Source organism: Polyodon spathula, chromosome 3 (assembly GCF_017654505.1).
Source record: "Polyodon spathula isolate WHYD16114869_AA chromosome 3, ASM1765450v1, whole genome shotgun sequence".
NCBI lineage: Eukaryota > Metazoa > Chordata > Actinopteri > Acipenseriformes > Polyodontidae > Polyodon > Polyodon spathula.
The window spans coordinates 18,263,307-18,279,716 of NC_054536.1; the positions used below are offsets into that span (position 1 = coordinate 18,263,307).

Consider the following 16,410-nt stretch of genomic DNA (forward strand, 5'->3'; position numbering starts at 1 on the left):
GGGGATGAACGTTCCAACCAAGCTGTTTTTTTAAAAACATTTTTATTAGCCGTCTGGTGTAAGGGTGCATTACCGTCTTACGAACTCTCTTATAAGACCAAGCTGTTAACTAAACATATTATTTATTATACACCAACAATAATAGGCTAAGTGATAATAATAATAATAATAACGTAGCGGTGCATCCCTTGTCATGCTGGGTGTAGCCACGTTACCACTGGTTGGAGCTCTGGGCCCGTCGTTTTGATTCTAAGATTTCTTCACAGAATAAGAATCTAAAAATAAATGTAAAAAAAACTCCAGCATATTGGTTACTTCATAATTAAACGCAGATTTGTGTATTATTTTATCGTGTACATAATTTAGAACCGCTACTAAAGTATAATATTTTTTTCTTTCTTTTTGTTGGAGTCTTGTATTTGCCTGTAGTGCTAAAAACTACAACTCCCACAACCCCCCCGTACCACACAGCGCGCCCCCCCTCTGACCCTACTGTTGATTTATCAACGGTATCTCCGCTGCTGCCTACAATCCGTGAAGACAGGGGTCGACGTGTTGGATAATTCCTCAACAAAGTTGAGGTAAGAAACAAAATACGACTGGAAACAAATGCGAGCAAAACATTGCGAGAATGAGAAAGTTGTCATCTTCACTCAGGGACAGGACATTAAATTCATAAGTTAGGGTATAGTGTTGGCGATTACTTCCTTGAAAAATGTATGCATTCATTTATTGACATTTGTTTAAAAACTACATAACCTGCAAACATAATGTAAAATTGTACAGAATGGACATAAAAGTACAGCATGTATCTAGGAAACACACCTGAACCACGAGGTAATTCATTCTTGAGATTCGTACTCGCGCCACAGGAGAACGAGACGGATAGTGCTTGAGTATGAAACTGAACACAAAGCAACCACATAGAGAACACATTTATGTGCAAAGGATTGATAAAATGACTAATCACAAGAAGTGAGTTTTGAGACTAGGTTGAAAGAGATGTTTTGTCAAGAACAAGGGAGGACTAAATAAAATATTTTTTGAAAACGTTAATCCTGATTTCACCAACTTAAAGTGCAGCACAGAAATCAGCACCACAGGACACAGTTGAAAAGTGGACTGTGACTTAGGACAGAGGGGACACTGTACACTGAGAGTAGGGTTATGGAATGGGTTACCCAGCCATGTTGTTATACTGAATCATTAGAATTATTTAAGACCAGATAAAGTTTTGAGATCAGTCAGCTGTTAGGAACCAGATGAGCTCAGATGGAATGAATTGCCTCCTCTCGTTTGTACATTTTCTGATGATCTTATTAGCTGTACATGAATCCCTGACAAGTGCTCCATTTACAATCTGCATCTCCCTGTGGAAAATGAGCTGCAAGTCAAGATGACAGATCGGACAGACTTTGGTATGAGCTGAGGGCTCGGTTGGCAGGTGTTTCTGTCTCCCAAAACAGATTATTTTTGTTTTAACCGTTGTATCACTTTGACTATGAGTTCAGGAGCTGCTCTTCAATTCTTTTTGCTTGCCATAGACATGTGCGGTGTATGCTAGATCAGCCCAAAAGGTTTTGTTTATAGATATATAGATATATATATACACCATACCACAAGCATCATCTAGTACAACTGTGTGGTCTGGTTGTTAAAGAAAAGGGCTTGTTACCAGGAGGTCCCCGGTCTAATTCCGGCTTGCCTACTGACTCCCTGTGTGACCCTGAGCAAGTCTCCTCCTTGTGCTCTGTCTTTTGGGTGACTCTGCAGCTGATGCATAGATCACACACCCTAGCCTCTAAGTCATCATGTATAAGGAAGTCTAAAATAAAAAAAAAAAATAATAATAATAACAACAGCAGTGTATTGCCAAAAAAGCAACAGGACAAAGTAAATGCCTCTCTCTCTCTCTCTCTCTCTCTCTCTCTCTCTCTCTCTCTCTCTCTCTCTCTCTCTCTCTCTCTCTCTCTCTCTCTCTCTCTCCCTCCCTCCCTCAGTCTCCCTTTCAAATTCAAATTCAGTTGGTCTTTATTGTCATGTCAAATCATACAAGCCTTGCCAAAGTCATTGTAGCAAATATGCAGCAAATATTTAACAGTACAAGTAGATGCATTGAAATGAGGTGGCTGCAGTGTTCTGTGCGGAGGTCTCCCTCTCCCCCTCTCTCTCTCTCAGATGGCAGGCGAGGGCGGTGGTGCTGTGACGTCGAAGCGGATCCTGGTGACGGGAGGCTCAGGGCTGGTGGGACGAGCGATCGCGAGGGTGGTGAGCGAGGGGGAAGGCAGGGAGGATGAGGACTGGATCTTTCTCTCGTCCAGAGATGCCGATTTGACGTGAGGACTGACCTCAGCAGACTCTCTCTGTCCCTCTCTCTACACTGCTTGAGGCTGATACTGGCGTTTTTAATCATATAGAATGTGTTATGGTTTAATCGTTTGTGTTGTCATTGACATACTGAGTGCGAGGTCTACAGTCTCTGCAAAGCTATAAAAAAAGAGGTGGTCCTTTTAAGTGTTTATTATTCAGGAGCTGAGCTGGTCAGAAATGACTCATAAGCTTCTTTTTTTTCAATATTAATATTGTTTTAACAAAATAACATCAGTAAATGTACAATACACCGATAGTCACAAATGTCAGTTATCAGATATCAAGCTATGGTACGATCAAGTGAGCAACTCCTAAACTATTTTAATGAATAACCCCAGTCACATACAGTGCCTATAGGAAGTATTCACCCCCCCTTGGACGTTTTCACAAACCTTGATGTATTTAAATGGAATTTTTTTCCCTTTGATTTACACAATCTACTCAACACTTTCAATGTGTGAAAAATAAAAACTTGAAAAGTCTTCATTAGATAAGTACTCACCCTCTTTGCTATGACACTCCTAAATAAGCACAGGTGCAACCAATTGCCTTCAGAATTCACACAGTAAGTTAAATGGAGTCCATCTGTGTGCAATAAAAGTGGTTAACATGATTTCAGATTAAATACACCTGTCTCTAAGGTCCCACAGTTGGGTGGTGTATTCAAACCAAAGATACTACCATGAAGACCAAGGATCTTTCAAAACCATTCCTGGATACAGTTGTGGAAATGCACATATCAGGGGAAGGGTATAAAAAGATTTCAAAGGCATTGAATGTCCCTTGGAGCCCAGTCAAGTCAATCATTAAGAAGTGGAAGGTATACTGCACCACCCAGAATCTGCTTAGAGCAGGCCGTCCTCCCAAACTAAGAAGGGCATTGGTCAGAGAAGCCACTAAGAGGCCTACAGTGTTCCATGGCTGAGATTTGAGAAACTGTCCATGTGTTAACAATAGCTGAGGTACTCCACAAATCTGGCCTGTGTGGAAGAGTGGCAAGAAGGAAGCCATTTCTGAAAAAAGTCCATGTACAATCCCGCTTGGAATTTGCAAAAAGGTACGTGGGAGACTCTGAAAAGATGTGGCAAAAGATTCTGTGGTCCAATGAAACAAAAATTGATCTATTTGGCCTAAATGCAAAGCGTTATGTCTGGCGCAAACCCAACACAGCACATCACCCTGGTAACACCATCCGTACTGTGAAGCATGGTGGTGGCAGCATCATGCTATGGGGATGCTTTTCATTGGGAGGGACTGGGAAGCTTGTCAGGATAGAGGGCAAAATGGATGGAGCTAAATATAGGCAAACCCTTGAGGAAAACCTGCTTCAGTCTACAAAAGACCTAAGACTGGGAAGGAGATTCACCTTTCAGTAGGACAATGACCCCAAGCACACAGCCAAAGTGACACTGGAGTGGCTTAAAAACAATAAAGTGAATGTTCTAGAGTGGCCCAGTCAAAGCCCAGACTTGAATCTGATTGAGATTCTGTGGCAAGACTTGAAGATTGCTGTCCACCAACGATCCCCATCCAGCTTGACAGATCTTGAACACTTTTGCCAAGAAGAAAGGGTGAATATTGCATGATCCAGATGTGCAAACCTGGTAGAGACTTACCCCAAAAAACTCACAGCTGTAATTGCTGCCAAAGGTGGTTCTGGGGGTGAATACTTGTCTAACCAAGACGTTTCAGTTTTGTTTTTGTTTTTTCATTAACTGTTGTTTTACAATAAAAATTCTCTTGCCTCTTCAAAGTATTGAGTAGGTTGTGTAAATCAAAGGAAAAAAATCCAATTTAAATGCATCAAGATTTCAGGTTGTAACACAACAAACTGTGAAAATGTCCAAGGTAGGTGAATGCTTACATATGCACTGTATGTTATTCTAACCTTACATTTTATTGAAACATCATGAAACCTGTTCATTTTGGATTGCAGGGGCTTTGCTACTTGCGATCATTTTCAATTTATTCTTTACTTCTGAACAAATTTATCCGGGGCGGGTATATCCAAGCTGAGGAAAATCAGAGCAAATGAAACGGGTGTCAGTCATACCTGATTTTTTCGTATTGTTGACTTTGAATACCTCATCCCCACTCAATCACAGCATACTGTCAGCTCAGCTGGTCAGAAATGATTCTTGAACTGAAAGCGGTGAAACCTGTTGATTAATTACTTGGTTTCATGGTGTTCCCATGAAGAACCCAGTGAAATGTGTTACTCCAAAACGTGAGTGATTTATTACGGTTATTTTACGAGTCCCTGAAAAATAAACATTGAAAAGGAGCAACCCTAGTTAAAAGTTGAATTGGTTCTAACACGTTGTAATGGGGATATGACATAAAATGTGTGCTGAGTGTTTTTTCAGTGACACTGCTCTCACTGCAGTGGCCTCGTAGTGCATTGTGGTCTGACTAACGGCTGTGTGTGGGGGGGTTGTGTTTGGGTTGTGTGTCTGTTCTTTGCCTGCAGGAGTGCGGAGCAGACCAGGGCAGTGTTTGAGAAGCACAGGCCCACCCACGTCATCCACCTGGCTGCCATGGTTGGGGGGCTGTTCAGGAACATGAAGTACAACCTTGACTTCTGGGTACGTGCCTCCCGCAGGCTCGCTCACAATAGACACAATACAATACACGACAGGCAGATCACTGTTCCTAATGAATATAAAGGTGTTTTATTTAAACATTAGTGTTATAAATTAGACTCCACTCAGGTGCTGCTGAATAGCAAACTGACAAGGTGAAAATGTTTCAGTTGACTTTTTATTTTAACATTAAAAGCATAGACGGTCTTACTGAAATAGTTGAATTTCACAGTTGTTGGCTCCGATTGACCTCTGAACTAGGATTTACAATAGATGTGTGAAAGGTGAAATCCACATATTGCGCCTCACTCGTGCTGTTCACTTGGTACTGCTCAGCTAAAATATTAGTTTAAGAAAACATTGCATCTGCTCAGAAAAACACGTTATAAATAATGAAGAAATGTCTGAAAAAAAATAATTCTTTTTAGTTTTTCTGTAACCTGATATTCTTGCTTGTCTTCAAAAACAAATAAAAAAGCTGACAGGCCTTGTCACATTTACAGTAAGTAGCTGGATTTGACTTCCTTTCTTCGTACTTCCTCCAGTACCCTGATATGTTTTGAATGTAACCACACAGCTTAGAGGACTCCTAGTTGCTTTCATATTCCAAGACAAGAAGTGGAACTGAATTGAGTCCCAAGAACAGCATGTGCTTGTAATGGCTGCTGCCTGTGCTTGTGTGTTTCACAGAGGAACAACGTGCACATCAATGACAACGTCCTGCACTGCGCTCACGAGCTGGGGGTCCAGAAAGTGGTCTCCTGCCTCTCCACCTGCATCTTCCCAGACAAGACCACCTACCCCATCGATGAGACCATGGTGAGAAGGGGGGGGGCTTCGAAATCCACAGACCAGCAGGCTACTGTTGTCATATGACTATTTCAAATTCAAAAATATGCGTTACAGAAATTGCATTCAGCTCTGGTTTCTCCTATTTAGTCATGCAACTTTGTTTGCATTCAAAACAGGTACAGGACGCAGCCCTGTCTCATTGACAAGATTTCCTTTGTATTAAAATCAGCATGTGTACCGTGCGTGTTACAATAATTCATTTTTTTGGTGGAACATGATTCATTGGTTAAAAAAAATAAATATACAGGGCCTATAGAAAGTCTAAACCCCCTTTCAAAATGTTCACCTTTTGTTGCCTTATAGTCTGGAATTAAAATCCATTAAAATTGTTTTTTTTTTTTCATTTATCTACACATCCTACTCCACAACTTCCAAGTGAAAAAAAATTCTAGAAATTTGCAGAAAATTAATTTAAAATAAAAACTGAAATAGCTTGGTTGGATAAGTGAACGCCCCCTTGTAATAGCAATCCTAAATTAGCTCAGGTGTAACCAATCACCTTCAAAATCACACAACAAGTTAAGTGGCCTCCACCTGTGTTAAATTGTAGTGATTCACGTGATTTCAGGATAAATTCACGGTTCCTGTAGGTTCCCTCTGCTAGGTAGTGCATTTCAAAGCAAAGACTCAACCATGAGCACCAAGGTGGTTTCAAAAGAACTCTGGGACAAAGTTGAAAGGCACAGATCAGGGGATGGGTATAAAAAGGACTTGAATATCCCTTGGAGCACGGTCAAGACGATTATTAAGAAGTGGAAGGTGTATGACACCACCAAAACCCTGCCTAGATCAGGCCATTCCTCCAAAATGTATGACCGAGCAAGAAGGAGACTGATCAGAGAGGCTACCAAGAGGTCAATGGCAACTTTGCAAGAGCTACAGGCTTTTATGGCCAAGACTGGTCAAAGTGTGCATGTGACAACAATATCCCAAGCCCTCCACAAATCTGGACTGTATGGTAGGTTGGCAAGAAGGAAGCCATTGGTCAAGAAAGCCTACCTTGAATCCCGTTTGAAGTATGCAAAAAAAACACTCAGGAGATTCTGTAGCCATGTGGCAAAAAGTTTTTTGGTCTGATGAAACAAAAATTGAACTTTTTAGTCTAAATGCAAAGCGTTATGTTTGGCGCAAACCCAACACGGCGCATCACCCAGTCAGCACCATCCCAGCTGTCAAGCGTGGTGGTGGCAGCATCATGTTATGGGGATGCTTCTCTTCAGCAGGGACTGGGGAGCTTGTCAGGATAGAGGGGAGAATGAATGGTGAAAATTACAGACAAACCCTTGAGGAAAACCTGTTTGAGTCAGCCAAAAAATTGTGGAGGAAATTCACATTTCAGCAGGACAATGACCCAAAGCACAAAGCCAAAGCTGCACTGGAGTGGTTGAACAAGAAGAGAATTAATGTTCTTGAGTGGCCCAGTCAAAGTCCTGACTTGAATCCAATCGAAGATTTATGGTGAGACTTGAAGATTGCAGTACATTGACGATCCCCAGCAAACTTATTAGAACTGGAGCAATTTTCCCTTGGTTAGTGGGCAAAAATTCACCATCCTACAGTAATTGCTGCAAAAGGTGCTTCTACCAAGTACTGACTTAAAGGGCTGAATAATTATGTAACCAGTAAATTTCATTTTGTACATTTTCTTTGCAAGTTTTGCTGACATTTACCTCCTCGTCATATAACAGTGTTCAGTTTAAGTTTTTTGTTTAATAACTGCAACAGAATTGTGACATAAGAAAAAATGTACGCTTGACAAACCGACCTATACTTATTAAAGAATTAATACCTAGTATGCTGTACTGTTATGGACTTTAATGCACGTTTATATGTACCACTATATATATATATATATATATATATATATATATATATATATATATATATATATATATATATATATATATATATATATTGTTTTAGTGTTTCAAGCTGATGAACCAATAGGACAACATTATCTGATATCACAGTTGTTTCATCTTCTTCCAGATTCATAATGGACCGCCACACAGCTCCAACTTTGGCTACTCCTACGCAAAGAGAATGATTGATGTGCAGAACAGGTAAGGTGTCTCTGTGTGAGAGAGTGACAGCGTGTCTGCGGGTGTGTGTGCAGTTTATAGCACAACAGCAGATTTAAAGACATTGAAAAGAATACTTGTTATCTGCCCACCAATAAAATGTTCAAGCAACCAAGTCCATTGTGGATTCTCTGCCGTGTGCATGTTCTCTCTCAGTCGCTCTCTCTGCCTGTGTGTGTGTGTGTCTCGACAGGGCGTATTTCCAGCAGTACGGCTGCAAGTTTACTGCCGTCATTCCCACCAATGTCTTCGGACCTCATGACAACTTCAACGTGGAGGACGGGCACGTCCTGCCAGGACTGATACACAAGGCTTACCTGGCAAACAGTGAGTGTTCTTGTGTGACACCTGTCTAGAATGTGCTGAAACTGAAGGAGACACGTTACTGTCAGAGCACAACAGGTATTCTGTTGGCCCTGAAGAGAGTCCAAATAAGGGCAATCAGACTAATCCCAACCAGACTAATCCCAGGACTAAAAGGACTGAGTGTTTAACAGTGCGTGTAGGTCCTAACCCTTCCTCCTCTCTCTCTCTCTCTCTCTCTCTCTCTCTCTCTCTCTCTCTCTCTCTCTCTCTGTCTCTCTCTCTCTCTCTGTGTCCACAGAGGAAGGTTCATCACTGACAGTCTGGGGGTCGGGCGAGCCACGGAGGCAGTTCATTTACTCTCTGGTATGTCAGGAACCTCTTGCATTAGGGGGTCCCCCTATTGTCCCCCTAGCATGCCACTGTGAAAAGGGCTTAAGAAAAGCAGGGATCCTCACAAATCCACGCAGCTCGATCTTCACTTGTTTCACTTTGAATGGTAAATTAGCCCCAATCAACACCAGTGACCCTCACTTGATTGTCAGCTGCTGATTTCTTTGGAGAGCTCGATCAAAATAATCGGTTTGTGGAGATCTGCATGGTAACTTTCTATTTAGAGTGACCAATTATTATTTTTATTTGTTTTTCCTCCAATTTGGAACGTCCAATCTCGCACGTCTAAAACCAGAATCGCTTTTACACCAAGCAGTCCAGAGCAGTGGTGGGCGGGCTACTGAACCCGGAGAACAGAGCTCGGCCCTGCTTTTTATCCACTCTGAATGTGCTCGGTGTTTGACCAGTAGGGTTCGCTGCTGCGCGAAGGAGTTCCTGCTGCCTCTTTGCACTGCCTGGACGTGAACGTGCCGTCCAAGCTGTATGACTCATCGTGCTTTCCCAGCGGTAGCTCTTTAACTGGATGTTTTGTTGTGAAGAAAAAATCACCAGCGTTTAACTTATCTTGATAATTTTTCATTGATAATCGTCCCACCCCTCCTCTGGGGTGCCCTGCTGTATCATTTCTCACAGTGCTCAGGGTTCTCCTGTTGTGTTCTCTCTGCAGGACTTGGCCCGCCTCTTCCTGTGGGTGTTGAGGGAATACCAGGAGGTGGAGCCAATCATCCTCTCAGGTGAGGCCACACCCACTCTTTATTCCACTCTTTATTTTAATTCCTAAAGTTCAAACACATAGGATAAGTAAACATAATCAGTCTTCCCAAGCTTTTGTGTCGATGCAACAGACTGCTTCACACTGTGAAGTGCATTGCTCCATGTGTCACACAGGGAGCATCAGACTAGTTTCTGTTTCATTAAATGTTTAAACTTGAACATACTTGTGAAAGTGTGTAAGAGGCCCTCCATCCCTTTTTATAAATGACTGCCCCATGTATTTGTGTATAAGACTGTATGCGTGCAGTATTGAACTCAATATGGAACAAAGTGAAGAAACAGTAAATATGAAATATATTGACTTGCATTGTACTTTTACTATAATGTAAACAACAAGTCGAAAACTTAAGCTCAAGCATATTCTTGATAATAGTTGAATGTTAATGAAAAATCCTAAGTGTTAAATTCTTGGCTAGCATTTAAACTGTTAGCACTGCCAGTCCTCATGACTCTGCCTTTGTTTTGTTCAGTGGGAGAGGAAGATGAGGTGTCTATCAGAGGCGCAGCTGAAAGCATTGTGGAAGCCATGGCATTTAAAGGAGAGCTCGTCGTATCCTTTTCAGAAGGGAGAATAGAAAGTCACAGATGAGCTGTTTGTCTGTTGCACACTTCCATTCGTCAGACAGGAATCAAATGTGCAGTTTTGGAAAGAGACACACTTAAACATTTGTTGTTTTTTTTATCAATATATCTGGTACTGTACACTAAGCTAATTACATTTCTGTCTGCTTTTAGATAGTATTGTACTCCCTTATTTCACCTGGAGAGTGAATTGTCCCCACCGTATCAACAGCTTGTCATTAACCAGTTAGTTGCTTCCCCTATTGATTGACTCTTGATTTCAACCAGTAACATGCTTTGACCCCAAATACACTACTGAGGTGACTTAGGAAGTGTAACATATTTCCACAGAAACATGGCAAGCATACGGAGACCTTTCTTTAATCTAGTGTGGTACTAGCTGTCATGTATCATAATGAAAGTGCGTTTGCGATTATAATTTCTCTTCTGAAACTGCACCTATATAATCAATGGAATTGCGTGAGAGGTAAGATTAATTGAGTGATTGTGTTAGCTACAATCACATCGGAAAATCACCTCGGACCTTGCAGTCCTGTTTTTGCAGGAGTGACCTGGACATTAAACAATATGTAGCACGCTATCCAAAGACAGGCCAGTGTGGAGGTGTGATCGGGAGGAGGCTGCATGCAACCTATTCCCTCTTTAACCGCTCTGCCCAGTATGATGCAACCAAATCTGACGGACAGTTCAAGAAAACTGCCAGCAACAAAAAGCTGAGGGAGTACCTCCCCCAGTTCAAGTTCACTCCTTTCAAACAAGGTAAGGGGGCAGGCTGTGTCCCAGCCACTTTGATATCTCTATTCTGTATTTCAAACACACATAGAAAACACTATTAGACTGTCCAAAGATACACTGTCTCCTATTGAGTTATGGATATAACAGGGATGGAAATAGCAGATCCATCCATTCCAGGTTTAACAACAAGCTTGATTAGACACAGTGTACAGGTAACAAGCTCAGGGGTGTCTTTTTAAACTTGTAGTAAAACCAGGAATGGAGCAAACTGCTATGAAATGGCAGTCTGTTTTCCATCCTTGGAGATAGGCTGAAGGAACAGCACAGAAACCGGGACCAGAGGACACACAGTTGGAAATGAAATGACTTAGGACAGATGGTAGGAGACCCTTCTTTTCATGGTTAGGGTATGGAATGGGTTACCTAGCCATGTCGTTGTTGCTGAGTCATTGGCCTCCTTCAGACCCAACTTGACAAAGTTTTGAGCTCAATCCGTTACTAGGAACCAGATGAGCACTGATGGACTGAATGGCCTTCTCGCTCGTTCAGGAATGTTATTATGTGCCATATTGGAGTACATACTATAGTATATTATAGATAGGATAGCATTATTTTATATGGGACACATTTTTATGAGTGCACACAGTGGATGCAGGTCCTGGTCATCTACAGCGTGACTCAGAAGTTGGGCATCATGGGCAATATAATATATTCTGTCTATTAGGAAGTTCTGTTCTGACTAGCAGCACCATACATCAAAATGATCTGAATTCACTCCTCTTTACTTAAAGACATTGATGAGGACACCCTGTAAATCAATATTTTAAATCTATAACTAGTAACATATTCTGTTCTTAAAGTCTGCATTTACTTTAAAGGTAGAATAAATAGGGTGTACAAAACTCATTTTCTTAGCCACGTGTTATTTGGTTTCCAGTTCTTGTATTCCTTTTTTCTCAATTCAGCCCTGAAACGTATTTTTTAAAGTCAGCCTGGTTCATAGCAATATGTTCACTAGTAGAGATCAGTAACACATGCCTGCTGTTTGTTCCCCGTGTTCTATTTACAGCCAGGGCAAGGAGGGGTGATGTCACTGACATGCTTGTCTCTTGTTTTTCTCTTTCAGCCGTGAAGGAGACGTGTGATTGGTTCATCGCCAACTACGACACAGCCAGGAAATGAAGATCCAGCTCCCCTATTGGAGGAGTGGTGATAATGTTGTTGCTTAGGTTTTTATTAATATAACTGTATGTTCTATATAACCCTAGTAAAAGCATAGCAAAGTGTAATAAAGCTTACTGAAAGCATGATAAGGCATAGATGAGCATTAAAGCCCAGAGAGGTATGGTAAAGCAAATTAAAAAAAAAAACAGCAAACTATAGTAAATTAATAGTGTAACTGTGGGAAAGCTATAAAATTACTCAGTACATTTACTGTGGTAAATTTTTATGAGAATAAGTGGAGCCTTGGCTTCACGTGGACCATTAGCATTCCACTTTCGCTCTGAATTGAGCTGAAAGCCTGTTGGGGAAACTATAAGGAAGAAAATACAAAAAAATTAAAAATCAGAGCAACAGAATTCAGAAACTCAACAGAATTTAGAATGCAATAACTCACAAAATAATTTAGGATTCAGAAACTCACAAAAGGATCATAATTCTACAGAGAGGGAAATATATAAAACCAGATCAAAAAGTAATGGGTTGTTCTGATGGGGAGTGGTGGGGCGAGGGCAACATCTTCTTTATTGAAACATCGGGCTGGAAACTGCTAATTGTGTGCAGGAACTGGGCGGAGATGAAAAATCAAACGGGTGTCAGTCATACCTGACTCTCATATTGTTGACTTTGATTAGCTCGGCCCCACTCAGTCACGGGGTGTCTTCAGCTCAGCTGGTCCGAAACGACTCATAAACTGAAAGCAGTGAAACCTGTTGTTTGACTAAGTAGAACGCCAGTCAGATTTGTATTAGAAAGGGCGAGCCCATGAAAAATAAACTGATGTGGAAACTCCCTTAGATTACGCTGCTGGGATGCTTTGTTTTTGTTAAGAAAAACATGTGTTTGTAGTTTATTAAATATCATCTCTAGTTTCTGTGCCTGCACTGTAGAAAGACAGGTGATGGCAAGAACCCAGGGGGCTGGGATTGACCAGTCAAATGAAGGGGATTATTAAATGATCATGTGAATCGTGGCACAGTGTGCGTATGTCAGCTTTAGACCACCATGGAGCCTCAAACTACTGATCATGATTGTTGGGGACTCATATTGTTCAGTTCGCAGTTTGGACCCCCTTACTACAACAGTGTGCTGCCTTCCGGGAGCCTCGGTCAAATCACTGAGAACGTGGACAGGCTCCTAGAACGAACAGGAGAACCCGGTAGTAGTCGTCCACATCGGTACAAACAACATTGGAAGAGACAGACCAAAATCCCTGCAAAACAAATTCAGAGAGCTAGGAAGGAAATTAAAAGAGAAAACCAAAACTGTGGTATTTTCTGGTATACTACCCGCACCTTGCAAAGGACCATATGGACAGCTGGAAATAATTAATCAAAACGCATGGCTGAAGACGTGGTGCACACGGGAAGGCTTCACCTATCTTGATCATTGGACCACATTCTACAACGAGGACTATCTGTATAGACGGGATGGACTGCATTTAAATAACAAGGGAATAGTCTACTTGGAAAAAATCCTAAAAATTTAAACTAGAAAGGAAGGGGGGAGAAATCAACAAAAAAACAGAAGGGAGACCGCATCAAAACAAGAACAACAACTCAGGTAAGACAACCATTAAATGTATTTATCTAAATGCTAGAAATCAGAATTTAGAACTTGAAATGCACTAAAAGTAACTATGATGTGATAGGTGTTGTCAATATTTGTGGGTATACACTGTATTAGTCTTGAAGCCCAGGTGTTTCAAAGAAAATAAAACCGAATCAATATGGGTCAGAATAAGACAAAAATTCAAAAGGCATAATAATAGGAGCATGCTATAGACCGCCAGATTCAGACGGTGAGCACAATAATCTGTTATACAATGACATTAGAAATGTGTGTAGCAAAGGAGAAGCCATACTAATGGGGGATTTCAACTTCCCCCAAATAAAATGGGAAAATGGGTAGCGCGAAGGATGAAATAGAAATGGTGGAAATGACAAATGACTGCTTCCTAACACAATTTGTGAAGGCTAGAGGGGAGGCATGCCTTGATTTAGTCTTTTCAAATAACGAAGGAATAACTAAAACAGATCAGAGAACCACTGGCAAACTCAGACCACAACATGGTCTCATTTGAAGTGTTTTTTAAATCCCCAAAAGTAAAGACTAAAGCTAAGGTTTACAATTTTAGAAAAGCAAACTATGAAGGCATGAAACAGAGACTAACAGAAGTAGATTGGAGTAAAATAGAGAAAACACCCACAGAAGAAGGATGGTTGTTCTTCAAAAATGTAGTACTAGAGGCGCAAAACAATTACATCCCTAAAGTAGACAAATCTAAATGTAAAACTAAATTGCCAAAATGGTTTAATAGATCAATTAAAAAAAATATTCAGCGAAAAAAGGCACTTTACAGAGCATAAAAAAGGACCAAAAAGAAAGTACACAGAAAGAGTGCAAGTCAAAAAGGAAGTTAGAAAGGCCAAGAGAGAAATAGAAATGAACATTGCTAAGGGAGCTAAAACCAATTCCAAAATGTTTTTCCAATATTACAACAGCAAGAGAACATTCAAAGAGGAGATTAAATGTTTAAGAGATACAAATGGCAAAATCGTAGAGGAAGAAAAAAAAATAGCAAATATGTTAAATGATTACTTTTCACAAGTTTTTACAAAGGAAGATACTGACAACATGCCCCACATGTCATCCAGTTCCTATCCAGTTTTAAATAACTTTAGCATAACTGAGGCAGAAGTGTTAAAGGGACTAGGAGCTCTTAAAATAAACAAATCCCCTGGGCCGGATGAGATCCTCCCAGTAGTACTCAAAGAAATTAAAGAAGTAATTTACAAACCGCTAACCAAGATCATGCAGCAGTCTCTTGACACAGGGGTGGTACCGACAGACTGGAAAATTGCAAACGTAATACCGATCCACAAAAAGGGAAACAAAACTGAACCAGGTAACTACAGACCAGTAAGCCTGACTTCTATTATATGCAAACTTATGGAAACTATAATAAGATCCAAAATGGAAAATTACCTATATGGTAACAGGGTACTGGGAGACAGTCAACAGTCAGGATGCAACATCGATAATGGATAATTGCAAAGCATATGACATGGTTTATTTAGATTTCCAGAAAGCTTTTGACAAAGTCCCGCACAAAAGATTAATTCTCAAACTGAACGCATGGGATTCAAGGAAAACATACATGGATTAGGGAGTGGTTAACATGTAGAAAACAGAAAGTACTGATTAGAGGAAAAACCTCAGAATGGAGTGTGGTAACCAGCGGTGTACCACAGGGATCAGTATTAGGTCCTCTATTCCTAATCTACATTAATGATTTAGATTCTGGTATAGTTTTTTGCAGACGACACAAAAGTAGGAGGAGAGGCAAACACTGTTGCAGCAGCAAAGGTCATTCAAAATGATCTAGACAAGATTCAGAATGGGCAGACACATGGCAAATGACATTTAATAGAGAAAAGTGTAAGGTACTGCACGCAGGAAATAAAAATGTACATTATAAATATCATATGGGAGATATTGAAATTGGAGAAGGAATCTATGAAAAAGACCTAGGAGTTTTTGTTGACTCAGAAATGTCTTCATCTAGGCAATGTGGGGAAGCTATAAAAAAGGCTAACAAGATGCTCGGATACATTGTGAAAAGTGTTGAATTTAAATCAAGGGAAGTAATGTTAAAACTGTACAATGCACTTGTAAGACCTCATCTTGAATATTGTGTGCAGTTCTGGTCACCTCGCTACAAAAAAAGATATTGCTGCTCTAGAAAGAGTGCAAAGAAGAGGACCAGAATTGGGCTTAAAAGGCATGTCATATGCAGACAGGCTAAAAGAATTGAATCTGTTCAGTCTTGAACAAAGAAGACTACGTGGCGACCTAATTCAAGCATTCAAAATTCTAAAAGGTATTGACAGTGTCGACCCAAGGGACTTTTTCAGCCTGAAAAAAGAAACAAGGACCAGGGGTCACAAATGGAGTTTAGAAAAAGGGGCATTCAAAACAGAAAATAGGAGACACTTTTTTACACAGAGAATTGTGAGGGTCTGGAATCAACTCCCCAGTAATGTTGTTGAAGCTGACACCCTGGGATCCTTCAAGAAGCTGCTTGATGAGATTTTGGGATCAATAAGCTACTAACAACCAAACGAGCAAGATGGGCCGAATGGCCTCCTCTCGTTTGTAAACTTTCTTATGTTCTTATGTACTGATCCCAGATCTGTCTTCAGCAGAAACAGGAAGTGAAAATATACTGCAGCACCAAGGGATGATGGGAATTGTAGTTTTGTGTTTTAAATACCAATTCTTGGGTTCATGGGATTGTTTTGTTTTAAATAATAAAAATAATGGGGAAAAAAAACAGTTTATTCATTTCTTCAAAGTGATTTTCTTAATAAAGTTATGTCAGTTGTAGTTACTTCTTAAGCAGCAGTATTTTATTATGAAAGGGGGGATGGATTTGATGGCTATTGGTGCTGCACATTGGACAAAAGATGAAACTGTACAATTTTAATAGCTCTTTTCAGAACCCAAGGTGATGT

The 16,410-nt window shown here is 40.6% G+C and overlaps 1 protein-coding gene across 1 annotated transcript; it reads left to right on the forward strand.

The window, feature by feature from the left end:
- Positions 1-37: 37 nt before the first annotated feature.
- On the forward strand, positions 38-12,685 carry LOC121312795 (GDP-L-fucose synthase-like). Its single transcript, XM_041244564.1, has 11 exons — positions 38-581; positions 2,179-2,336; positions 4,841-4,955; positions 5,643-5,771; positions 7,794-7,867; positions 8,079-8,212; positions 8,490-8,554; positions 9,249-9,315; positions 9,826-9,905; positions 10,597-10,696; positions 11,799-12,685. Exons 2-11 carry the CDS (start codon positions 2,179-2,181, stop codon positions 11,852-11,854), a joined length of 978 nt encoding a protein of 325 aa, XP_041100498.1. The 5' UTR covers positions 38-581; the 3' UTR covers positions 11,855-12,685.
- Positions 12,686-16,410: the final 3,725 nt, after the last annotated feature.